The 26320-nt window shown below is 43.0% G+C and overlaps 1 protein-coding gene across 1 annotated transcript in view; it reads left to right on the forward strand.

Annotated features, from left to right (window-relative positions):
• The window catches only part of grid1a (glutamate receptor, ionotropic, delta 1a), a 380312-nt gene that overhangs the window by 284175 nt on the left and 69817 nt on the right, over positions 1–26320 (forward strand). Inside the window, exon 5 of the mRNA XM_072436609.1 lies at positions 25409–25462. Within this exon, the coding sequence (XP_072292710.1) occupies positions 25409–25462 (54 nt within the window). The remainder of the gene's footprint in view (positions 1–25408; positions 25463–26320) is intronic.

Here is a 26320-nt window from a genome sequence, read left to right on the forward strand (position 1 = left end):
TTAGTCTGAGTTTAGTCTGGGTTTAGTCTGGGTTTAGTCTGGGTTTAGTCTGGGTTTAGTCTGGATTTAGTCTGAGTTTAGTCTGGATTTAGTCTGAGTTTAGTCTGAGTTTAGTCTGGGTCAAGCTCTCTGCATTGCACCAAACAAATAAAGGTGAATTAAATAAAGAAACAATGCTCTGAAGCTGTATTTCACGTGTATTTATTTATTCAATTCATTTATTTTCCATCGTTTGGAGCCAATTTAAAAACAGAAAATCACTGACGTTATTGTTGTTGTTTTATGGCGGTTGGCATCCGAGTGTTGTTGTTGTTGTTGTTGTTGTTTTATGGCGGTTGGCATCCGAGTGTTGCATTACCGCCAGACTTTATTCCTCAGACTTTTCGTAGTCCTCAGACTGTCGTAGTCCGTAAAAGTACTCCTTCCATTGCTTTGGTGTTACAAAGCCCATGAGGTCATGATATGTCTTTGTGACTAGAATAGTTGTTGTTGTTTCAGAGACCAACCGGCTTTATTCCAGGGAGACCCTTCTTCATCTTCCTCTCCCTCTTTGACGTTCGGTGCTTTGGAAGTACAAAGCCCATTAGGTCATGGGACGTCTTTGTTGTTTTACAAAGCCCATGAGGTCATGGGACGTCTTTGTTGTTTTACAAAGCCCATGAGGTCATGGGACGTCTTTGTCGTTTTATCCTTTAGAAGTCCTTCTTCCATCACTTTGGCGTTTCTAGGCCCATGAAGTCAAAGCGCGTTAGAACATCCTCTTGCTCCTCATCCTCGGCTCAGTCTCCAACACCCCCCACAAAGACATATCATGACCTCATGGGCTTTGTAACACTGTGAGGAGACCTTGCTCAACACCCGGTCTAGAGAGACGGGAGATGGCGGAGGAGAGTGGATCGGGGATGGAAGACGTTCTGGACGGCGTGGAGGAGCAGCCTTTTCTGCCTGCACGTGCCCGGAAACGTAAAAAGTCCCTTAGCTCGTCCGAGGGTTCTGGGAATGAGCAGCAGGATGAGGCTGAAGCTATTGATGTCCGGGGTGAGAGCAGAGACTGTAAGGTGATCATAAAGCTTGCACAGGATAGTGCATCCTTTAAGGAGTGGAATTCAGTGGCATTGTCAAAGAGCCTAACTGTAGCTGTGGGAGTGATCAAGAGTGCGAGTGTCCTTAGAGATGGCTCGCTGCTGGTCGTGTGCAAGGACGCGGCTCAGCAACGGAAGGCGATTGGAACTAAACGTCTGGGTGGAAAGGACATTCTTGTGTCTAATGCTGAAAGAAACACGGTCAGAGGAGTTTTCGTAGGTGTCCCTACGGCGACGTCTGTGGATGAAGTTAAGGAGAATTTGACGGGAGTTACGGTGGTGGACGCTAGGCGTTTGAAGGTGACCCGGTTTGGGGTAAGATGTGACAGCTTGTCGGTAATGGTAACACTTGAAGGGAGGTGCCTGCCTAGTAAGGTGTTCATTGGGTACATGTGCTATAGCGTCAGGCCATATGTTCCGCCGCCCCTGCGTTGCTTTAAGTGCCAGCGTTTTGGGCATATTGCAGCGGTCTGTAGAGGGAGGCAAAGGTGTGGTAAATGTGCAGGAGATCATGAGTATGGGAAGTGTGACGTGGGTGCAAAACTGAAGTGCTGTAACTGTGGGGAAGAACATAGCTCTGCCTACGGGGGATGCAGGTTTAGCAAAAGAGCTACTGAGGTGCAGAAAATAAAGGTCTCTCAAGGTATATCCTATGCAGATGCAGTCAAGAAAGTTTCAAGTAACGAGTTTAGAGTAAATACAGAGAGAGGAGCCAGCGCTGCTCCCAGCCAGGGCGAAATGAGAAAGGCCAGCGTGGCTCCCAAGAAGTGTGAAGGTTTCAAGAGTGGAGGTCCCAAGTGTGCAAGTTCCAGAATTAATGAGAATACCCTGGTTGTGGATAGAGAGGATTTTGTACTCTTTATGGTGGATGTTGTAAACTGTGCTGCTCAGACTCAAAGCAGAACTGAAAGGATCAGGATCATTGCTAAAGCTGCAGGGAGATTCCTTGGAACAAAGGAGCTTGATTGGGCAGATATAGAAAACAGGCTAAAGGCGCTAAATGGGAGTCGGAGTGATGGGGGTCTGCTTGTGGGGAGTCAGAGTGATCAGAGTGACGAGATGGGGGTGGGGGTGGTCTCCTGTCCTCGCCCAGTCTCGTAGACGCACGGCTACCAAGCGGCGACATCAGTGGACATATTAAAGCCTATAGAATGAAGCCTGAAGAATAAAGCTGTACGGTGGAAGCACCGAACGTCAAAGAAGGAGAGGAAGATGAAGAAGAGTCTCCCTGGAATAAAGCCGGTTGGTCTCTGAAACAACAACAACTATTCTAGTCACAAAGACATATCATGACCTCATGGGCTTTGTAACACCAAAGCAATGGAAGGAGTACTTTTACGGACTACGACAGAGTCTGAGGACTACGACAAAGTCTGAGGAATAAAGTCTGGCGGTAATGCAACACTTGGATGCCAACCGCCATAAAACAACAACAACAACAACCAAAGCAATGGATGGAGTTCTTTTACGGACTACGACAGTCTGAGGACTACGAAAAGTCTGAGGAATAAAGTCTGGCGGTAATGCAACAATTAGATGCCAACCGCCATAAAACAACAACAACAACAACAACAACACCCCCCACCTCTATAAACGTTTACCCAGCCCTGTGCTACATAAGTAAGCAACCACAGCCTGACACAAACCCTGTGACTGGATCGCCAGAACGTTCCGCAGATTGAACTCCCGCCCATTATTCCGAAACCACAAGGCCAACCCGGCCCTTTCCCTATCATAAGCCTCACAGCAAATCAGCACATGCTCGACAGTCTCTGGCACCCGACAGTGACCACGCAGACCGGTCGGATGTTTGCCTATCCTACTCAGTGACCAATTGAGTCCAGTATGGCCAATCCTCATGCGGGCGAAGGCCCTTTCCTCCCACGCGTTCCTGCCCATAGACCCGCAAGGACCCACACTACCCTGTATGTGATAGAGATGCCGTCCAGTAACACAGTGGCTCCAAAATTCCTGCCAAAGGCCGACCACATGACTCTTGATAACGGGCTTGATTTCAGATTTGCTTAACTCAACCGCCACATCAATTGATGGCCGCCTAAGGGAACGTTTAGCCAGTGTATCAGCCATTTCGTTACCATCCACCCCCAAATGCGCAGGGACCCAAATGAAGGAAACCCTCACATCCTTCCTGGACAGGGAGAGCATCAGACAGAAGATGCCATTCAACACATCCTGTCTGCAATCCGATTTCCCAGATTTAATGCTTTGCAATGCAGAAAGGCTGTCAGAGGCCACCACAATGCCGCAACACTGCAAAGCAGATTCCGCCCATTCCAATGCCAACCGTATCGCTATGAGTTCCGACGTGAAAACAGAAATGCGATCTGTCAACCTCTTCTTGACCGCCAGCCCCAGGTCAGGCACAAAATAAGCGGCGCCAGTACGCCCACTCTCAGGATCCCTAGACCCGTCGGTATAAATAAACACATCACCTGAGTGCTTATCGATGAGCTTGAACGGCAAACTGCGGTGCCCTCCCAGCAACTCCTCTAAGCTTGCCATGCAAGCTAACATCAACAGGAGCCGGGACAAACTTCCACGGAGCTATAGCAGACAAAGCCACCGACGGGCTCACACGCAGATCACCAACCCCCGCAAGCTGCGCCTTCGCATTTCCTACCTGGCTAAAAACCATACCTCCCGCCTCATTCTGCCCCCCATCAACCCTGAGAAAGTCCCTCACCGGGTGAGAGCTCGTATGACCTTGCACATTCACCCAGTAAGCCAACAGAAGTTCTAGCCTCCGGAGCCGTAACGGCAATTCCCCCAACTCAACCTGCAGCGCCGAGACAGGGGAGGTCCTAAAAGCCCTACAGCAGATGTGCAAGGCCTGGGCTTGCTCCACATCAAGCTTCTTTAAGTTAGTCTCAGCCGCAGACATGTAGGCTACACAGCCATAATCAATAGCCGCCCTCATGACGGCCCGATAAATACCCAGGAGCGACCTTCTGCTGGCCCCCCAGTCCTGGCCGGATAGACAACGAAGCACGTTATTCACCCTTTTGCATTTACCACTGACCTCATCAATGTGCTGACGCCAACTAAGCCTCTCGTCAAAGGTGACCCCCAAGAACCTCACCTCCCTGACCTGTTCGAGCACCTGCCCATGCAGTCGAAGGGAGACGTCCCTATGCCCATTGAAGAAACAGATCACTTGAGACTTCCGTACGGACAGTTTAAACCCCCACTTCAGGGTCCACTGCTCCACCTGCTGTATTGCCCTTTGCAGTTTCGCCTCGTAAAACCGGAGATTCCTCCCTCTCACCCATAGAGCGCCATCATCAGCATAAAGGCTCCTCCCAACAGACCCATCCACGTCGTCAAAGATGTCCTTAATCATAACATTGAACAAGATAGGGCTACACACACTCCCCTGCGGGGTCCCATTCTCTACCTCATAGACCCCAGAGTAAGCAGCGCCCACTCTGGTTTGGATACGCCGGCCAGACAGAAAGCTCCGGACCCAGTTAAACAGTTTACCCTTCACACCACACTTCCGCAGCTTAATGAGGAGCCCATCCTTCCAAACCATATCGTACGCCTTCTCCACATCAAAGAGCACCGCAATAACCTTTTCTTTCTGAGCCCTGGCCAGCTGGATATCAGATTCCAAACATAACACGGAATCCATGGTGTTCCTGCCCCTACGGAAACCACTCTGGTGCGCGGGAAGCAAACCCTGATTCTCCAAGAAGTAATCCAACCGCTCGGTAACCATGCGCTCCATCGTTTTCCCGAGCTGCGACGTCAAGGCAATCGGCCTATAACTTGAAGGGTCAGACGCTGGCCTACCCGGCTTCAGAACCGGCACCACCGTAGACTGTTTCCACGCAGATGGAACACAACCTGAATCCCAAACACGGTTGAAAAGACCCAGGACTAGCCCAAGCGTGTCATCAGTCAAATGAGAGAGCATGTCATAGCACACCTCATCTTTACCCGGGGCTGTCTGTTTCGCCTTAGAAAGTGCTCTCCTTAGCTCAAACAAACTCAACGGAAGGTCAAGGTCATCTTGAGTCGAAGGCTGGTGCCCAATCAGCTCAGAATTCTGGGCCAAAGTACTCTCCCTGTAGTGCCTTTCCGCAGGTGAGAGATTGTCAGAGCTGTGCACCGACACAAAGGTGCTGGCCAACAGTTCAGCTTTGTCAACGTCGCTGACTGCTTCAACACCATTCTGTATTAGGACCGGGGTCCCGTGACGGCGCTCAACCTCATGCATCCGCTTAATCATCCCCCAAACATCCCGAGACGCGTTTCTCTCCCAATTTTGGAACAATACCGCCTCCAACAGGCACTCTTGGCCGTTCTTACAGTTTTCCGCACAACAGCGCGGGCCCTCTTGTAGTCAATGAGGGCACCCTCAGTGTGGGTAACCCTTAGCCGGCGAAACGCCGCATTTCTCGCCCTAACAGCATAACCACATGCTTCATTCCACCACGGCACCCGCTTCCTATGTCCACTACCACCACTCTTAGGAATCGTGCCTATCGCTGACTGCGTGATGAGCGAGACAATTGCACTATTGAGATCATCCACCTGAGTCAATCCTCCTTCCTGCAGAACCCTAGAACCATCATCAGCTTTCCTCAGGAAAGCCCCCCAGTTCGCCCTTGCCAACTGCCACCTCTGGATCCTCGTCCCCCTGACCACACAGCTCCCAAAGCCAATCTCGGTGCGGACTAGATAGTGATCGCTACCAAAAGAAAGATTACCAAGAACCTCCCAACTACAAACACCAGCTAACTCCTTGGACACAAGCGTAAGATCTATTGCACTTTCCGTACCGGTCCCCATATCATAGCGGGTCCCACTCCCATCATTCAGACAAACCAACTCCCTTTGATTGATAAAACCCTCTACCACCTGCCCATACCTATCGGTACCACTACCGCCCCACAAAGCGCTATGCGCATTAAAATCCCCACACCACATGGCCTTTCCCCGAACATCCTTACCGATACTATGTAAGGACTCTAACGTTAACTCACCACACGGATTATAAAGGTTAACCACAGTAACAGCTTCACCACCCAGCCAGACCCTCACCGCCAGAGCCTCCGGCGCTTTACTCACACTGACAACAACGTAATTTAGGTCATCTCGGACAAACACAGCCACACCTCCGCCTCTACCCTGCTCCCTATCATTCCTAACACACACATACCCTTGTATCCCAAAAACCCACCTAGGTTGCAACCAAGTCTCCTGCACGCACATAACGTGAGGCTTGTTCAACAAGGTAGAGACAAAATGCTTAAATTCCTGGCCATTAGCACGAAGACTACGCGCATTCCATTGCAAGACAACCACCGCCATTATGAGCCCCCGGAACCTGACGGCGCATCGGGAGCCCCCCCACTCCCACTGCCAGAATGGGGCAGGGTGCCTTCCCGCAGCGCATCCTTTATCTCCGTCCACTCGGGACCCCCAGCTCCAAAGTACTTCCCTGCAGCCTTAGCGATGATCCTAGTCTTTTCGGATCTCTTCTTGGTTTGACCAGTACAGTTAATCACTTCCACCATAAAGAGGAAGAAATCTTTCCTCTTCACAACCAGTACATCCTCCGCACCCACAGGGCCTCTGCCCGTGGAAGCCACACTCACAGGGATCCCAGTGGGGACCTCCCCCTGGCCGCGGGCAACGCTGCCCCCTCCCCTGTCGCCTAGGTCACCAGCAGCACTGGCAGCCCGCACTGCATCCACCTTCACCTGACTACCAGACACCTTCTTGACCGCATCCGCATAGGATATGCCTTGAGAGGCTCTAACTTTTTGCACCTCAGCAGCCCTCTTGCTGAACACGCATCCCCCGTAGGCAGAGCTATGCTCTCCCCCACAGTTACAGCACTTGAGTTTTGCTCCTTCGTCACACTTCCCATACTCGTGGTCTCCTGCACATTTACCACACCTCTGCTTCCCTCTACAGACCGCTGCAATATGCCCAAAGCGCTGGCACTTGAAGCAACGCAGGGGGGGCGGAACAAATGGGCGTACGCCATAGCGCATGTACCCAACGCACACCACACGAGGCAGGATCTCGCCTTCAAATCTAATCATTATCGACAGGCTGTCACACCTTACCCCATCCCGGGTCACCTTCAACCGCCTAGCATCCACCACCTTAGCTCCAGTCAAATTCTCCTTTATGTCATCCACAGATGTCGTCGTAGGGACGCCTACGATAACTCCCCTGACCGTGCCTCTTACAGCATCAGACACAAGAATGTCCTTCCCACCCAGACACTTAGCTTCAATCGCCTTCCTTTGCTGAGCCACGTCCTTGCACACGACCAGCAGAGAGCCATCCCTAAGGACACTTGCATGCTTGACCACTCCCACAGCTACAGTCAGGCTCCTTGTCAACACCATCGGATCCCACCCCTTAAAGGACGCATTACCCTGCGCGAGCTTTATGAACACCTTACACTCTGAACTCACATCCCCGATATCTGCAACCCCCCCGCCCTGCTCCTCACTGAAAGAGCCCTCCATAGACGAGCAAGAAGACGCCCTACGCTGCACAGGATCAGTGGCTCCAGGGGAGTCCTCCCCGCTGTTCATATCGTCACCGACCAGGTCACGCCTCCTCTTCCTCTTCCCCGTCATACGGACCGAGGCGTTCCTCTATGTTGCCGTAATATCCAAACAACGCTCAATAATCCACCGTCAGCTCTTCTCTCTCTGCACTTTTGTGTGAGTTGTGCAGTGTTTTGGTAGCTGCTGTGGTTGCTTACTTATGTAGCACAGGGATGGGTAAACGTTTATAGAGGTGGGGGGTGTTGTTCTTGTTGTTGTTTTTGTTGTTTTATGGCGGTTGGCATCCAATTGTTGCATTACCGCGAGACTTTATTCCTCAGACTTTTCGTAGTCCTCAGACTGTCGTAGTCCGTAAAAGTACTCCTTCCATTGCTTTGGTGTTACAAAGCCCATGAGGTCATGATATGTCTTTGTGACTAGAATAGTTGTGTTGGAGACTGAGCCGAGGATGAGGAGCAAGAGGATGTTCTAACGCGCTTTGACTTCATGTTGTTGTTGTTGTTGTTTTATGGCGGTTGGCATCCGAGTGTTGCATTACCGCCAGACTTTATTCCTTAGACTTTGTCGTAGTCCTAAAAGTTGTTGTTGTTGTTGTTGTTGTTGTTTTATGGCGGTTGACATCCGAGTGTTGCATTACCGCCAGACTTTATTCCTTAGACTTTGTCGTAGTCCTAAAAGTTCTTCTTCCAGTGCCTTGACTTACAGTGCTTTGTCTCTGTTGTTGTTGTTGTTGTTGTTGTTGTTGTTGTTGTTATTTTATGGCGGTTGGCATCCAAGTGTTGCATTACCGCCAGACTTTATTCCTCAGACTTTGTCGTAGTTGTTGTTGTTGTTGTTGTTGTTGCTTTACGGCGGTTGGCATCCAAGTGCTGCACCACCGCCAGACTCCACTCCTCAGACCTTGTCGTAGTCCTCAGACTCTGTCGTAGTCCGTAAAAGCACTCCTTCCATTGCTTTGGTGTTACAAAGCCCATGAGGTCATGATATGTCTTTGTGACCGGCTTTATTCCAGGGATACTCTTCTTCATCTTCCTCTCCTTCTTTGACGTTCGGTGCTTCCACCGTACAGCTTTATTCTTCAGGCTTCATTCTATAGGCTTTAATATGTCCACTGATGTCGCCGCTTGGTAGCCGTGCGTCTACGAGACTGGGCGAGGACAGGAGACCACCCCCACCCCCATCTCGTCACTCTGATCACTCTGACTCCCCACAAGCAGACCCCCATCACTCCGACTCCCATTTAGCGCCTTTAGCCTGTTTTCTATATCTGCCCAATCAAGCTCCTTTGTTCCAAGGAATCTCCCTGCAGCTTTAGCAATGATCCTGATCCTTTCAGTTCTGCTTTGAGTCTGAGCAGCACAGTTTACAACATCCACCATAAAGAGTACAAAATCCTCTCTATCCACAACCAGGGTATTCTCATTAATTCTGGAACCTGCACACTTGGGACCTCCACTCTTGAAACCTTCACACTTCTTGGGAGCCACGCTGGCCTCTCTCATTTCGCCCTGGCTGTGAGCAGCGCTGGCTCCTCTCTCTGTATTTACTCTAAACTCGTTACTTGAAACTTTCTTGACTGCATCTGCATAGGATATACCTTGAGAGACCTTTATTTTCTGCACCTCAGCAGCTCTTTTGCTAAACCTGCATCCCCCGTAGGCAGAGCTATGTTCTTCCCCACAGTTACAGCACTTCAGTTTTGCACCCACGTCACACTTCCCATACTCATGATCTCCTGCACATTTACCACACCTTTGCCTCCCTCTACAGACCGCTGCAATATGCCCAAAGCGCTGGCACTTAAAGCAACGCAGGGGCGGCGGAACATATGGCCTGACGCTATAGCACATGTACCCAATGAACACCTTACTAGGCAGGCACCTCCCTTCAAGTGTTACCATTACCGACAAGCTGTCACATCTTACCCCAAACCGGGTCACCTTCAAACGCCTAGCGTCCACCACCGTAACTCCCGTCAAATTCTCCTTAACTTCATCCACAGACGTCGCCGTAGGGACACCTACGATAACTCCTCTGACCGTGTTTCTTTCAGCATTAGACACAAGAATGTCCTTTCCACCCAGACGTTTAGTTCCAATCGCCTTCCGTTGCTGAGCCGCGTCCTTGCACACGACCAGCAGCGAGCCATCTCTAAGGACACTCGCACTCTTGATCACTCCCACAGCTACAGTTAGGCTCTTTGACAATGCCACTGAATTCCACTCCTTAAAGGATGCACTATCCTGTGCAAGCTTTATGATCACCTTACAGTCTCTGCTCTCACCCCGGACATCAATAGCTTCAGCCTCATCCTGCTGCTCATTCCCAGAACCCTCGGACGAGCTAAGGGACTTTTTACGTTTCCGGGCACGTGCAGGCAGAAAAGGCTGCTCCTCCACGCCGTCCAGAACGTCTTCCATCCCCGATCCACTCTCCTCCGCCATCTCCCGTCTCTCCAGACCGGGTGTTGAGCAAGGTTGTTGTTGTTGTTGTTGTTGTTTTATCTTTATTCCTCAGACTTTATCGTAGTCCCTTTGTCTCTGTCGTAGTCCGTAAAAGTACTCCTTCCATTGCTTTGGTGTTACAAAGCCCATGAGGTCATGATATGTCTTTGTGACTAGAATAATTGTTGTTGTTTCAGAGACCAACCGGCTTTATTCCAGGGAGACCCTTCTTCATCTTCCTCTCCTTCTTTGACGTTCGGTGCTTCCACCGTACAGCTTTATTCTTTAGGCTTCATTCTATAGGCCCCAATATTTCCACTGATGTCGCTGCTTGGTAGCCGTGCGTCTACGAGACTGGGCGAGGACAGGAGACCATCCCCACCCCCATCTCGTCACTCTGATCACTCTGACTCCCCAAAAGCAGACCCCCATCACTCCGACTCCCATTTAGCGCCTTTAGCCTGTTTTCTATATCTGCCCAATCAAGCTCCTTTGTTCCAAGGAATCTCCCTGCAGCTTTAGCAATGATCCTGATCCTTTCAGTTCTGCTTTGAGTCTGAGCAGCACAGTTTACAACATCCACCATAAAAAGTACAAAATCCTCTCTATCCACAACCAGGGTATTCTCATTAATTCTGGAACCTGCACACTTGGGACCTCCACTCTTGAAACCTTCACACTTCTTGGGAGCCACGCTGGCCTTTCTCATTTCGCCCTGGCTGGGAGCAGCGCTGGCTCCTCTCTCTGTATTTACTCTAAACTCATTACTTGAAACTTTCTTGACTGCATCTGCATAGGATATACCTTGAGAGACCTTTATTTTATGCACCTCAGCAGCTCTTTTGCTAAACCTGCATCCCCCGTAGGCAGAGCTATGTTCTTCCCCACAGTTACAGCACTTCAGTTTTGCTCCCACGTCACACTTCCCATACTCATGATCTCCTGCACATTTACCACATCTTTGCCTCCCTCTACAGACCGCTGCAATATGCCCAAAGCGCTGGCACTTAAAGCAACGCAGGGGCGGTGGAACATATGGCCTAACGTCATGGCACATGAACCCAATGAACACCTTACTAGGCAGGCACCTCCCTTCAAGTGTTACCATTACCGACAAGCTGTCACATCTTACCCCAGACCGGGTCACCTTCAACCGCCTAGCGTCCAGCACCGTAGCTCCAGTCAAATTCTCCTTAACTCCTCTGACCATGTTTCTTTCAGCATCAGACATAAGAATGTCCTTTCCACCCAGACGTTTAGTTCCAATCGCCTTCCGTTGCTGAGCCGCGTCCTTGCACACGACCAGCAGCGAGCTATCTCTAAGGACACTCGCACTCTTGATCACTCCCACAGCTACAGTTAGGCTCTTTGACAATGCCACTGAATTCCACTCCTTAAAGGATGCACTATCCTGTGCAAGCTTTATGATCACCTTACAGTCTCTGCTCTCACCCCGGATATCAATAGCTTCAGCCTCATCCTGCTGCTCATTCCCAGAACCCTCGGACGAGCTAAGGGACTTTTTACGTTTCCGGGCACGTGCAGCCAGAAAAGGCTGCTCCTCCACGCCGTCCAGAACGTCTTCGACTACCGATCCACTCTCCTCCGCCATCTCCCGCCAGTGCCATGGGCCTAGAAACGCCAAAGTGATGGAAGAAGGACTTCCAAAGGATAAAACGACAAAGACGTCCCATGACCTCATTGGCTTTGTACTTCCAAAGCAATGGAATAAGAATTTTTAAGGACTACGACAAAGTCTGAGGGGAGGAAGACCTTCTATAGGATACAATGACAAAGGCATCTCATGACCTCTTGGGCTTAGCACTGGAGGTCAAAGCACTGGAAGAACAACTTTTAGGACTACGACAAAGTCTGGGGAATAAAGTCTGGCGGTGATGTGACACTCGGCTGTCGACTGCCATAAAACAATAACAACAGCAACAACAGTCTAAGGAATAAAGTCTGGCGGTAATGCAACACTCGGATGCCAACCGCCATAAAACAACAACAACAACAACAACAACAACAACCAAACAAGGGGAAGAACTGTCAGCACAGAGCAGAACTCTGTGTGTGGAAGTCAAAGCACTGGAAGAAGAACTTTTAGGACTACGACAAAGTCTGGGGAATAAAGTCTGGCGGTAATGCAACACTCGGATGCCAACCGCCATAAAACAACAACAACAACAACAACAACAACATCATAGTGTTTCTCACATTTGGAGGAGCCGTCCATTGTGCAATGATAATTATTTCTTGTAAATTATCATTTTAATTATGTGCTCATTCATTTAGTCATATATAATAAGTTTCTTGTCTTGTTATTAACCCAAACAGATGTGCGGTAGTGTTATAGATGATGACACTAGATGAAATTAAAACCTGGCATTAAGTCTTCTGTAATTAGAGCAACCACAACTAATTTAATCAGACCCTTTTTCAACCAGGTCTGCTAAAAAGGTAATTCTTATCTGTCGCCATGTTATTCAACCAATCCTCTATTCATTCTCTAGTGGAAACCTATTATACAGTGATAAACGTTGCACATTTGTTGTCTAGTGTCCTTCACCAACTCCTCACCTGAATGATAAAGTTTTAGTCTGTAGCTGGAAACTGAAATGAGAGTGTAATAGTCTTAGTTTGAACTCAAGTGAAGCTTTATTCTTGTTAACGTGTAAACTTTCCCCCAAATTAGTACAAAAATCAGGCAGTCTCCCTAAAAAACAACAACAAACAACCATTTTAATTCCCAACTGTTGAAAAGACTCTTCAGAACTGTAATCATGTTTTGTGTGTGTGAGATGCCTGGACAGTTAGTTTTGTGCAGACCTGGATGTGAGACATTTAATTAATAACTGTTAAAATCCTTGCTCAATTAAATTAAAATGCCTTCATCGCCACGCAAATCCATCATACTTGCTTTTGAGGTCCCTCTTAGCACATTGATTCAGATAACACAGTGAATTGGTGGCTTTGTGCTCAGATAGATTATATTCCCTGTTGTTTTCTCCTGCTGCATCTCCACGCTCTTCCACAACGCAGGCCTCTCTCTCTCTCTCCAATCTCAACTGTTACGCGTTTGAAATTGGACTTGGCATCGGCTCGGCTTCCTTTGTACAAACTGTATAGAAACATGTCTGAAGCAGTGGTTTCTGATTACTGACAGCACTGCCACCGTCCTCTCAGAAAATTCCTTAGATGACACTCCAAGCCCCTGCCTATTCCTCCATTTTAACGTTATTTTTTAAACCAAAACAGTCAATGCTACGTCTTTTTTTTTTTTTTTTGGATTGAATCAAAAAAGACACAAAGGCAAAATGAATCTGCGGTGCTGTCGATAACGTTTAGGTCTCAAATGGGCTTTTAAGGCTTTAGATCTTTAATTGTTTGGTCTAGAAACCAGAACAATTGTCATATTTCTTTGGTCTCGGTGGGCCTGGCTCTGTGCAAACATATGTCGTCTTTTTAAAATGCTAAAGAAGATGTATTCCGTACGATTTGTGCATCGCTAATCGTAACTGCTATAAAGTCAGAGCACTCTCGAACACAATAGATTTTGTTTTTTGTAAGGTTTTGTACTTCTTTTATCGTGCTATTGCTAAAATATGAGGTATTCTTTGTATAGGTTTCTGTTAGCGATTGATTGTTGATTCTGGTGTTGTTCAAATGGTGGCTTAGTGGTAAAGCATTCTCCCATTAACCTAGATGTGGGTGGTTTGAATCCATGTTGCCAATGCTTAATGCCTTGAACATTTGTGATACTATAGCTAGCACATAGAGATGATTTTGTTTCCTTGTCATTTTTGAGGTTGATCCATTGAAAAAACCTGATTTTGCGCATTATTGGATGTTTTGTCTTTCCAATCACATTCACTTCCAGCTTTGCGTTACATGTTGAGTCCAGACAGTTACTCAAATAGTTAAGATAAGATGAGATAAGATAAGATATTCCTTTATTGTCCCACATGGGGAAATTCCATTGTTGCAACGCAGGTAGATACAGAGGTAGATACAGAAGAAAAGAACAGATCACTTATAGGAAGTTTGAAAAACACTCTCAGTAGAAGATCTCTTATAAACAAAAACTCCCATAGACAAAACCTCCCATTTCCCAACAAGGGATGGAGGGGTGAAATAATAAAGTTAAAATAAACAAATAAATAAATACCATTGCATGTGATGACAACAGTAATTGCACAATAACCCCTTACTGGGTGGGGTTATTGTGTATCAGACCCCCATTAGTGTTACTTTCACATATTGATTACTGGTTCAAACTGCATTGCAAATTTACACCACCTTAAAACTAGAAAAATACACTTGTTTTAGGGGAAAATATACTTGAATCAAGTGAAATTATCTGCCAGTAGGGTAAGTGAATTTTACTTATCAAGAATTCTTGAAACAAGACTTTTTTCTAAGTGTATAACTCTTAAAATAAGCTAAAAACACTTATTCTAAGTAACAATCCAAATTAAATTATCTAAAATTAAGCATAAAACACTAATTGTAAGCAGCAAATTAAGGTAGAAAATCTTAAAACTAGAATATAAAGCTTATTAGATCCATGCGCAGATCGCTCTGGGTCACAACCATTTGGAAATGGCCATGGGGGTGTAACATTGATTTTGTACAAATTCATACCACCTTGCAATTTACGATCTCCAAAAATATACATGCAATTTTTATAATATTATATGGGACGTACAATATATAAAACATGGTAACAATACTGCATTACTAAATAAACTTTATTGAGTGGTCTTCACCAAGTCAAAGTCATCGCTTCCGCTTGATCCCGCCGGAATGTTCCACTGACAAAATGTATTAAATAAACTAAATTAATCTATGTCGTTGTTTCATTTTTTATAAAACATGCTTGATATACATTTATATACATACATATACATATACATATATACATGATATACATACATATACATATATATTTATGTTTTTCTGTTGTATGCGCTTTCGGGTCACTGTTGTTCATTATTTCCCCTTCTTATTTTAATAATCCCACGGTGTTTGTTGGTATTGTCCAAATTTAGCGCGGCAGATTATTCTCCATCCATCCATCCATTTTCTACCGCTTGTTCCCTTTCGGGGTCGCGGGTGACTGGAGCCTATCCCAGTGACTTCGGGCCTTAGGCGGGGTACACCCTGGACAGTGGCCAACTTGTCGCAGGGCCAACACAGAGACATAGTCATTACAGACAGCCATTCACTCTCACATTCATTCACTAGGGCCAATTTAGAGTCACCAATTTTACCTAACACATGCATGTCTTTGGACGGTGGGAGGAAGCCGGAGAACCTGGAGAGAACCCACGGTAACACGGGGAGAACATGCAGACTCCACCCAGAGAGATCATGTGATGTTGGTCTGGTCCGGGAATCGAACCCATGATCTCCTTCTTGGGAGGAGCGCTAACCGCCTTTGCCACCGTGCATTCAAACAGGTTTGAGAAGAAGACACGACAGACTTATCTACAAAAGTGATTTTCTGCTTTTGGGATATCATGGCCTGTTGGAGGTGTGTGATTTGCTTCGTATTTGTTACTTTGACGCTTCGGTCCCTTTTAAGTTATATTAATACTGCACATGGTCGGAGCCCAGACTTCCGCGTCATTTGTGGAGTGGATGGATGCGCCGAGGAATGTCGTCTTTTCAACTCCTTTATTACCATCTCCGACGCACGCATTCGCATTATTTAGCTACTGGGAACCCTCCAAGAGGATGGCTGACCACCACATCCAACGCAGCTGCCATAGGACGAGAAAACTTTGGTACAGTTGTTTTTTCAGACTGTACCGAAACAAGGTACGGGGCGGAGCAGGTGCGCGCTGTACCCGGAGCGGAGATGCCATCTACCGCGTCTGCTTCATCTGCAACGCTGGAGCAACAGGAGCCACCGGGAAGTTTTGTGGAGGTGGAAGATCAATGTCAGAATCAGGTAATGTAACGATTTATGATTTTATGATTACTTAATTCGTGATGCGCAATACGGAGTACAGTTGATCCGGTATTTCGAGTCGAGACGCTTTAGTAAATAAATGTCTTTGCGTAACAATTCTCCTGGAGACCCCCAAAACGGGCCATTTGTATGAAATTTATGCTACATGTTTGCATTGGTACGTATGCTGTGTTTGTCACTGCGCACAGAGTGCTCTGGCCTGCGATGAGCCTCAGATTATTATTATTATTAATGGTCTAGAGAGGTGCGCCATCATTGTTATCGTCATGACGTGTTCGGATAACAACACATCAACACGGTGTTGGTTGGACGTGCAGTGCATGGTTACCATGGTTACCCAGTGCTCATAGAACTTTTTTCCATCTCCTCTTAACGTTGCGTGCGTCAGGTACAGGTTCTTGCATGATCCAGGCCCAACGATTAATTTAGCATAAACTACATAAAAACGCGCGCCCCCACTGTTATGATGACCAGGTGTAGCAAGGCATTTTTTTTTGTAGACAGGTTAAAATTGGTGTTTACAAAATTAAAATATTGGCTTTGGTTGATTGAGGTTTTACAGAATAGTAATGCTGGACTAACTATAATACTTTTTTCCCGTTCTGTAGAGTGGAAGAGCAACTATGGATCTTGCCAGATGTGCTGCTGCATTTGCTATTGGTGTGCGGGAGCAATGCCACCTATCTCAGGTAAGGTTTGTTTTTGTTTTTTTACCAGGCATATTTGGAGTCATGTCAATGTGATGTAAAAACATAAAAACATGGCCATTCTTATATTTTGATACTAGCATGGCAGGTATAAAAAAATGTGGTTATGCATAGTTCCACAGAAAGTAGAGTCAAGTTCAGAACAAAAGTAGGACAATGTGCAACAGTCAGAATAAATTACCTAGGTAAATATTTTGCACTTACGATCAGATTTTTACACAGCAGGTAAAAAATCTGGTTTTAATAATTCAAATTGTATTTCTTGCCAATACATCTATAGCTGCTGCTAGTTATTTTTTTTAGTTCATTTGTTTGGCCTATATTGTTGAAAAGATGAAGAACACGCTTTATCATTTTTTTACTAAACAAAGAGAGTATATTATTAAAATGTATTAATTCATTTGATGAAGGATATTTTGTTGTCTACCTTGTTATGTTTTTTTTTTTTATTGAGATGTTATGTTTGTTTTTTAACATTATTTTTTTCCATGATTGTATGTTTTTCAGAGAAGCGTCAACAACATTGTCTCAGGCGTCCAGCAGTATCAAGTGGCACTTCTGAGTTCCCTAAGAGAGAACATCAGGACTGTCTTTGAAAGACATTCCAACATTGAACATTTACAAGAAGAGGTTCTATCAACACTGGATCACTTTCAAGATCCTTTTGCCGTATTTTCCACAGCGAACATGCTGGACAGAGCAATGCAGGAGCTTTGTAACCCTGTCACACCTGAGGAGATTATCATTTCCAAGTATGCCTGTAGAGTTAAAAAGGGAGAATCAAGGGTTCTTGCAATCAAAAACAAGTGTTTCTACTATGTCCCGCTTATTGAAAGTCTTAAAGAGCTGTTGTCTAACTCAAAAATATTTGAAATGCTCAACACCAGTCCACAAAGTTGCCCCAAAGACAGTTTTGTATATGTCATTAATGATGGAAGCATTTTCAAAACCCATCCATTGTTTTCTAAAAAGAAATCTGCTTTACAAGTGATACTGTACTCAGATGAGATTGAAATTTGTAATCCACTGGGCTCACATGCAGCAGTAAATAAATTACTAATGTTTTATTACACCTTAGGCAACATAGACCCAAAGTTTAGGTCAAAGCTTGCATCAATCCGACTCCTTGCAATAGCGAAGGCAAAGGACATTGATGAGTGCGGGGTAGATGTTATATTAACTAGAATAGACCAGGATTTGAAGTTGCTGTACAATGGAATTAATATTGATACTGTGAATGGGCAATTTCACCTAACTGGTGCAGTTGTCGCTGTGTGCGGTGACACACTTGCCCAGCATGAGCTTGCAGGTTTTAAGGAAGGAGTTGGTTTTGCATACAGCAAATGTCGTCATTGTGAGTGTATGTTTGATGAAATGCAAACAAACTTTAATGAAAGGAGCTTCACTAAAAGGACAATGGACCGACACATTAGGTTGATTTTCCAGGTTTTAATCTAATAGAGCAAATGCCACAGGATATTATGCACATTATTCTTGAAGGTGTAGCACCTATGGAAATTAAGTGTGTGTTGAAATACCTTATTCTCTCTGGAAAGTTGGAGTTGGACATGTTTAATGCAGCGATGCAGACATTTCCTTTTTCTTCAGTAGACGTGCGTGATAAGTCCTCTCCAATAAGTGTTGCTACATTAGCCTCAAATGACAATAAACTCAAACAATCATCTGGGCAAATGCTGATATTGATAAAGATTTTGCCATTCCTCTAGGACAGTGTAGAGAAAAATCCCCATGTCCGTTTTATTTGGGATTTAATTGAAATTGTTAAAATACTTTTTGCCCATGTTGTGTCTGTACAAACTGTGTTAAAACTGTGTTAAAACTGAAACAAATGATAGAAGATCATCTCAAGCTATTTAGACAACTCTTCCCAGAAAATAATATAATCCCAAAGCAACATTACATGCTGCGTCTACCTTCTCAGATGATGTCTCTGGGACCTGTTATAAGGCATATGTGCATGAGATTTGAGTCTAAACACTGTTTCTTTAAACAATGGTCTTCCAAACTGAACTTTAAGAATGTGTGTAAGTCCCTTGTAAATCACAATCAGTTATTGGAATGTTGTCAAAATGAAGCAGGCACCGAGCACCCGATTTTTTTACATGAGAAAGAATTGGGTCCTGTTTCAGAAGTTGCTAATATTGAACATGTCAGAACAAAAGTTAGAGATTTCTTAGGGATGGACAATGTACAACATGCAGTGAGGGTGAAGTGGCTTGTTCTGTATGGTAACAAATACATTTGTGATAGGTCTCTGATAATCATCTCTGCAAATGGTTCAATTCCCACCTTTGGGCTTGTAAAAAATATTTTCATTGTTAACTGTGCGTTATATTGCTTTGAATACCAGGTTTATGAAACAATGGGTTTAAACAGAGATTTTCTTGCATATGAAATTGCTGTACCTAACCTTGCGCAAACAACAGAACTGACAGATGTTGAAAAACTTCTTGACTATACATCATATTATCCAATCAATTTCAACAGCTGTGTGTACGTTATGACAAAATATAACCTTGAAGATGTCATTGTAGTAAAAAACTAACGATGATTTGGATATTGTAAGGGTTCTGTTTATTACCTTATTTGTAGTGGTTTTGAAATTATGTGCCTAAGCATTCAATAAATGCATATTAAAATGTTATGGATGTCACATTCTTATTTTTAGGAAAAAAAAGTTGTACCTAAAATATTCTTGTTTTAAGAAAGGCTCCTATTTTTAACGTCTGAAAACTTGTTCTGCTTGTTTTGCATGTATTCTTACTAGATTATAGATTTAAAAACTAAATAAGAAAAAATATATATATTTTCTTGAAATAAGCTTAATAATCTTACACATTTAGTGTTTAATGAGTGAAAAATTCTCAAAACAAGATAAGTAAGCTTTTTCATCTAGATTTAAGTGAATTAATCTTGGTTAGTTTTATGAAATTTGCAGTGTGGTGTGAGTTTATACCTGTTCGCATCAATCCATACATGTGTTTGTAAAAATGCTGTTTGCTTCATCTTTTGAACTTAGAAGCGCTGCGATGATTCCACTCCTGCTTGGCTCCCAACAGCGCCGGGCGTTGGCTCTGGCTAGATTTACAGTTTGGCAGAGTGAGACATTGTCCTTCTGAATAATAATGTAGCATCTTTATATTGCCTTGAAGACAAAATAACTTGCTTCTTCAGAAAATCCACTTTCACTGTGATTGGTTAAATCCAGCTTTCACTTACTCAGCCTTACAGAGGCCAATGAGATCACCACTCCTTTTTTTATTATAATAATGAGCAGTTTCCCCAAACTTCATTTCTTGGACCACTACGTTGCACTTCTGCTTGAGTAATATTATTTTGAAGTAACACATTATTAATATTCATAATCTACTATTAAGAAAAAGCATGAGTTTTCTACCATCAGCAATGTAATCTAATATTACCAGCTCAAACCCCATTCTCCCCAGCAGCTCTTTTCCCCTTTGTTTCCCCTTAAATACCAGTGGCTTTCAGGCACACTGTGCACTATATTGCAGCAGGCGGAAGCACAAAGCGAGGTTAAACGGCCATCACAAACAGAGCTGAGCTTAACAAGGCTTTGTGTTGCTCAAGTGACTGAAGTCGTCAGTGTTAGCGCGCGCTCTGTTGACTGCCTCCCAGGCGTTTCATGCGCTGGTATCTGCCGTGCCCAGGGCTGAACAAAGCGTCCCAGCTGGTCCACATTAACCAACCCGTACACTAGCGGGCCCTTGCATTGTTTTTTATTATTATGCAATATGACAGTGAGGGTCTGGAACAATGCACTGCAGCTGAAGGAGCTGTCAAGTCATTTCAATTTCAAGGGTGTTCTTGAAGGCAGAGAAGAGTTTCAATTGTCAGATCGCATCCAAGGTGGAAAGGGATATTATCCTAATGTGAATTAATGCATTACTCACATGTGATGGGATTCTGCTAATGTTTGTTATGGATTACAGAAGGGCCCAGAGGTATTCAGCTTTGTCTGCCAAGATTGGTGGTTAGTATGCTTGCGTACAAGGTCAAAAGTTCCACTCAATGCTGGTGGGAAATGGGTCACAATAATAGCACAGTGTGAATGTTATATACTATTACTCCCTTGTTTTAGCTCTATATGGAACAAAACAATACTTGTTTTATCACACCCTGCACATACTTCTTTGCATAAGTACTGTGGTTGTGGAGTGCACAGTCTATAAATACTTTAAATTATTTTAGGATCCAATTTTGTATTTTAGTATGTTTATTTAACATTTTACAGTGGATTGTTTATTGTTTAATTCACTACATGTTTTAACTGTACACTGATTTTTTTGAAGAAGTGCTTTCCATATGATTTGGGGGATTCATTTTAGTTTTAATCATGTCTAAAGGTTTTTATGTCAGGTTTTTGAGCAAACAACAAATAAAACTGCCTTGAAAAATTTGATTTAGTTGCTTGTTTCGGCCCTGAAACTTAAAAAAAAAATAAAAAAATATGCAATACATCAATTCATTTGACATTCTAACAGTTAGTAACTATTAGTACTTCAGTACTTTTTAGATTTTTGTGTGATTCTTTTAATTTGGTAACAAAATTAAGTACTTGTTCCACAATTTATTTTATGTATCTGGTATTTACATGTGTGATATTTCCCATATCTCCTATTGACACTATGTTTTGATTGTCCTCTCTGTTTCGACATGTTTCAATGTGATTGGACATATATTCCATAAAGTATTGAAGTAATGATTTGTCTTTAGATTTTCAAACTCTAGTGAGATCAGCATAAATACTATAGATACGATATTGACAAAACACAGGTCATAGAAGGTTAACTGTCAAACACAGAACAACAAGAAGACCTTCAGTCAGAGGAAAGCACCTGTCAGTCATGTTTTCATTAGAAGAAAGTTGTCTATTTCAATCTGAGGATTACATAAGAGATTTATTATTCATGTTCATCTCATTTACATCACACACTGTCTTTGGTTAGAAAATGAAGCCAAGAAGGAAATTATAAAAAGTTTTTTTTTTTCTTCAGACCAAAATATTTTATTTAAATTCACCGTCTGATTTACTTTTGTATCTTGAGTTTGGAAGAATTGACTTAAATAGGAGAAACAGAAAACATTAAGGTTTTAAATGTGTTTCAGAAATTAAATTAGTGGATTTGAAAAACAAAAACAAACATATGTGTAATTGATGTGAAGTCCATTTTTTGCCTACCGGTAATCAGTTTAAAATATCATCTAAAAAGTACAGAATGAAGTTCGGTATCATGCTATGTATTTGTAACAAAAAGCACTAAATTGTATATATATATATATATATATAACCCAGACTGGTTCCTGTGGTGAGACATCAAAAATCACAACATTAAAAAGACATTTACACAAAAATTGGAAGGAATCATTTATATGTGTGACAGGTGAAGTCACACCACAGAACATGTTGAAATATCTAAAATTACAAGAGTTACACAGAATACGGTGTAATTCTTGTAAAAAGCCGTCATTATTCCTGTTGTAGAACTGAGTCACACTGCAGGACAGAAATACACAAACATCAAGTACACATATTCACCACACTTATTTTTAGAAAAATATGAAGCCATTCCAATTACTTAATATCCACTGGTAATAGAAACATCCTGAGTCATGCGTCCCATATTCATCTCTGCTGATCCCCGTTCCTGTTTCAACATCGTTTTAAAAGCATATGTTCTCGGTTTAATTCCTCCACTCTGAGGGTTAGGGTTAGGGGGAGGTAAATACTCCTGGAGCAGTGGCTGTCGTGCAGCTTGATGAAATCAATCTACAAACGATGGGGCATTAAAATCAAATCATGACTTTTCAAGGTTACATCGTGTGGCAGCTGCACCCACATATTATTGACACGAGGACGTAGTCTCTATTTGTCAAGGTATTCTAAAGGCATCCGTTTTCATAACACTTTTAGAGCCATTTACAAGAGATAATGATAGTAATTAGACGGCGAGCATGTAGATATACAGAGGAGTCAAGTGGCAAACGCCGGCCGCTTGTTGACAAGGAGAGGATCTTTACAATAACAAATCTAATCATTCTGGGTTATTTTTCTGTACTCAATATTGTTGGGTCATTGCGTTTGGGAGACCGGCGCAGAACATTTACACCCACACACTACGTCCGTCAATGTATACTTTATGTAAGAACGCCTGCTCAGTGCTGTTGCTATGCTAGAAATCCTTTTAGCAGTGAGAGATCAAACAAATGTACATAGCCAGTTACTCCAGTTTACGCTGGTTCAAATGCCATACTACGTTCAAAAAGTCTGATTGTCTCATAGTTGAAATACTATAAAAGACAAATGTGAATCCCTCAGACATGATTGGACATTATCAAAGTGCCAAGGATTTCCTTCACTATTATAAGACAGCAGTTGGAAGTGTTGTGCCCTGGAAAAGGTGAGGGTTTAACAATGTGTTTCTATATAGTGCTTATATAAAAGTGCTCTTCTTTGAACCACTATGTGTGTTCCATTCTCACAATTGTCAGGGCAATTATGTCGGCTCTACACAAGATGCTTGACAAAAACGTGCTTGTAATGATCACCATACATGCCCCAACCACTCTTCCACTCGCAACTGAAAACTGGTTAAAGAAATGACACAGGTGAAAAAAAAAAACGTAGAATGTCCGGGAAATTATTTGTTTCCTTAAAGGACACATATTATGTGTTTTTTCTGTCGTTATTGGTCCTTAAACATGCGTAACTTTAGTATGGCATCTCATGTTTTAGAATTTGAAAAAAAAGCAGTCTACAAAAAGCTCCATCTACTGGCAGCAGAGGGAATTACACAGCCGAAATAAACAAACCTAGCTTTTACCCAGTGGCGGCTGGTGGTGTTAAATATAGGGGGCGCTATTTGACATGACTGTGTTTTTTTTTTTTTTTAAATGTCCAAAATTGAATATTTAACATTGACTGTATGGATACATATTTTTAAATACACATGTACAACTGAATTAATTAAGTAAACACACTTTATTTCCACTTTTGTAAATGAAAATACAATGACTTAGAGGCAGATACCATTCGTGAGAAAATACATTTAAAATAAAATTACATTTTACGCTTTATAAAATATCAGATTGAAAAGAGCAAAACAAAAATCTCAGTGATACTGTAACTTATATAAGCAGACCGCACGGCACGCACACAAATAATATCATATATTATCATATATATATATATATATATATATATATATATATATATATATATATATATATTACACATTTACACTAATAAGAATATAAGATATTTCTGAATAAATAATATTGTTTTTAGACAAAAAAAAATGTAGTATAGTTGACAGATTGACAGGCGGGGTGGATGGACAAGCCGCTGCTGCTTTTACCCAACATGCTAATGCAGCCACTGTTGAAATGAACATGATTTGATGGCAGAAATGTTCAGAACTCTGACGATGATTTATGGACCTAAAAACACAGAACAACAAGAAGACCTTCCGTCAGAGGAAAGCACCTGTCAGTCATGTTTTCATTAGAAGAAAGTTGTCTATTTCAATCTGAGGATTACATAAGAGATTTTAATATTCATGTTCATCTCATTTACATCACACACTGTCTTTGGTTAGAAAATGAAGCCAAGAAGGAAATTATAAAAAAAAAATTTTTTTTTTCTTCAGACCAAAATATTTTATTTAAATTCACTGTCTGATTTACTTTTGTATGATTTATGATTAATGATTTATGGACCTAAAAACAGCGCAGAAGATCTCTGAGCGTGATGTCACAAAGCTGCAAATTTTGGTCCGTAGTGTTTTTGAGGTTCAGAGGGGAGAAAGTCAAAGTAGAATGAATGACGTATAATATAATGTCAGGCAGATTTTTTGATGACGGAACAATGTTAGAAGCTGGTTAAAAATCTCATTACATTTTCATTTTATAATTCTATAATGTGGCCTTTAAATGAAATATATTCAAATGAGTCCTAAGCCAGGTACTTACAATAGTAAATGATCCAAAATGATATATTCATCACTAATGCTATTCCCCTGTTATGCACTATATAATAGTTCATGTAATAAAGCTTATGCTGGGTTCAATTAGAGTTTCAGTAGCGTGGCTGAAAACACACATATGGTTTAGCTAATGTTTATGACTCGCATCTTTTTATCTAATTGTTGTTAAATCAGTCAAATCTAAACACAGCTGGCTGCAGAAGTGTTCTCCATTATGCACTTGTGTTGTGATGATAATTTTAGGTGAGCCAAGTGGAAACATAACTGTCAAAATACAACTTCTTCTTGTTAACGGCGGCGCCTGCTTATTTAAATCAAGTGCAAAATGTCACGCTGAATTGTGCTTTGTGCTTGAATGGCCCCAGCAGGTATAAGACTGTGGTGTTTCAGGCCCTGTGCGCTTCAGGCTGTGTGGGCTTTAGATGCATTTAATTTATTTCTCCTCCTCGGCCCTTTTGAACAGGCGCCCTCTCTCAAAGACCTTTTGATTTACACTCCAGGCGCTGTTGGTACCTCAGGGGCGACTCACCTGGGCTTTTTGTTAAATCTCAATGAATTGCCTGTACTTAAATTTGTCTCTCTGTTCTCTCTTTTCTGTCTGCCCTCTCCTGCAGGCTGTGGAGACCAACCTGGCATCCAAGGACAGTCACTGGGTGTATGCCAATGAGGTGAGGCCAAGCACAGCACTTGTACACACTAGTGCATTCTGGGAGCAGAGGAAGAGAGGTTATGTTAGGGTACAGACTGTTCAAGCAAAATGCCACATATCTCGCCAAAGGTGACGGTTGTTTTCAGATTCTAGAATGTGGTGAGGTCAAACTCCCAAATGGGGGGCAAGAGCCTGAATTCCCCATTGTACTTTGACATGAAATATTTAAACTCACTTTAAGTAGTAAGATTTAAAGCGATATTCATAAATGTTTAATCTGGCCATTTCTATCAGTGACTAGACTTATTAACTTCTTACAAAAATATGCATTTTAACAATATTAACAAAATACCATGTGGTATTACACTAGTAAAGATATCACTCTAGAACTTTCTAAAACTGCTCAGAAAAGGTCATATTTTGTCTTCAATGTTATTATTTAGTAGTTATGCGACGCCACGACCTTCGAGCTATTTTTATTTTCTTTCATTCTCTGCTTGAACTAATATGAAAAGTAAATATATGCGCAGAAAAACTTTTCGATCCCTCTGCCAGTATCAATACATAGATATTTGGTATCGATCCACTATTATTTAGTATGGCTACTTGCTAAAATGTTGATACTATTTTAAGTATGGATTATGTTAGATTAAACTCAACATGGCAGGCTGTGATTTCCCTGATTTATAAAACCACAAGATCATTGAATATCTGTGGAATCCAACAAAGCTGCTGTTCAGACAGAAGGAAGTCGTATGTTACATCATTTACTTGTCAATCTTCATTTCTTTCTTCTGTCAACACACTGTTATATGAGAAAGGTCATTGTGCACTTTAATCTACAACTCTTGATTATTGTTATTTGTCTTTATTTGCC

This window comes from Eucyclogobius newberryi, unplaced genomic scaffold, assembly GCF_026437365.1.
Source record: "Eucyclogobius newberryi isolate DKJ021-1_F unplaced genomic scaffold, fEucNew1.0.hap1 SCAF_8, whole genome shotgun sequence".
Taxonomy (NCBI): Eukaryota; Metazoa; Chordata; class Actinopteri; order Gobiiformes; family Gobiidae; genus Eucyclogobius; species Eucyclogobius newberryi.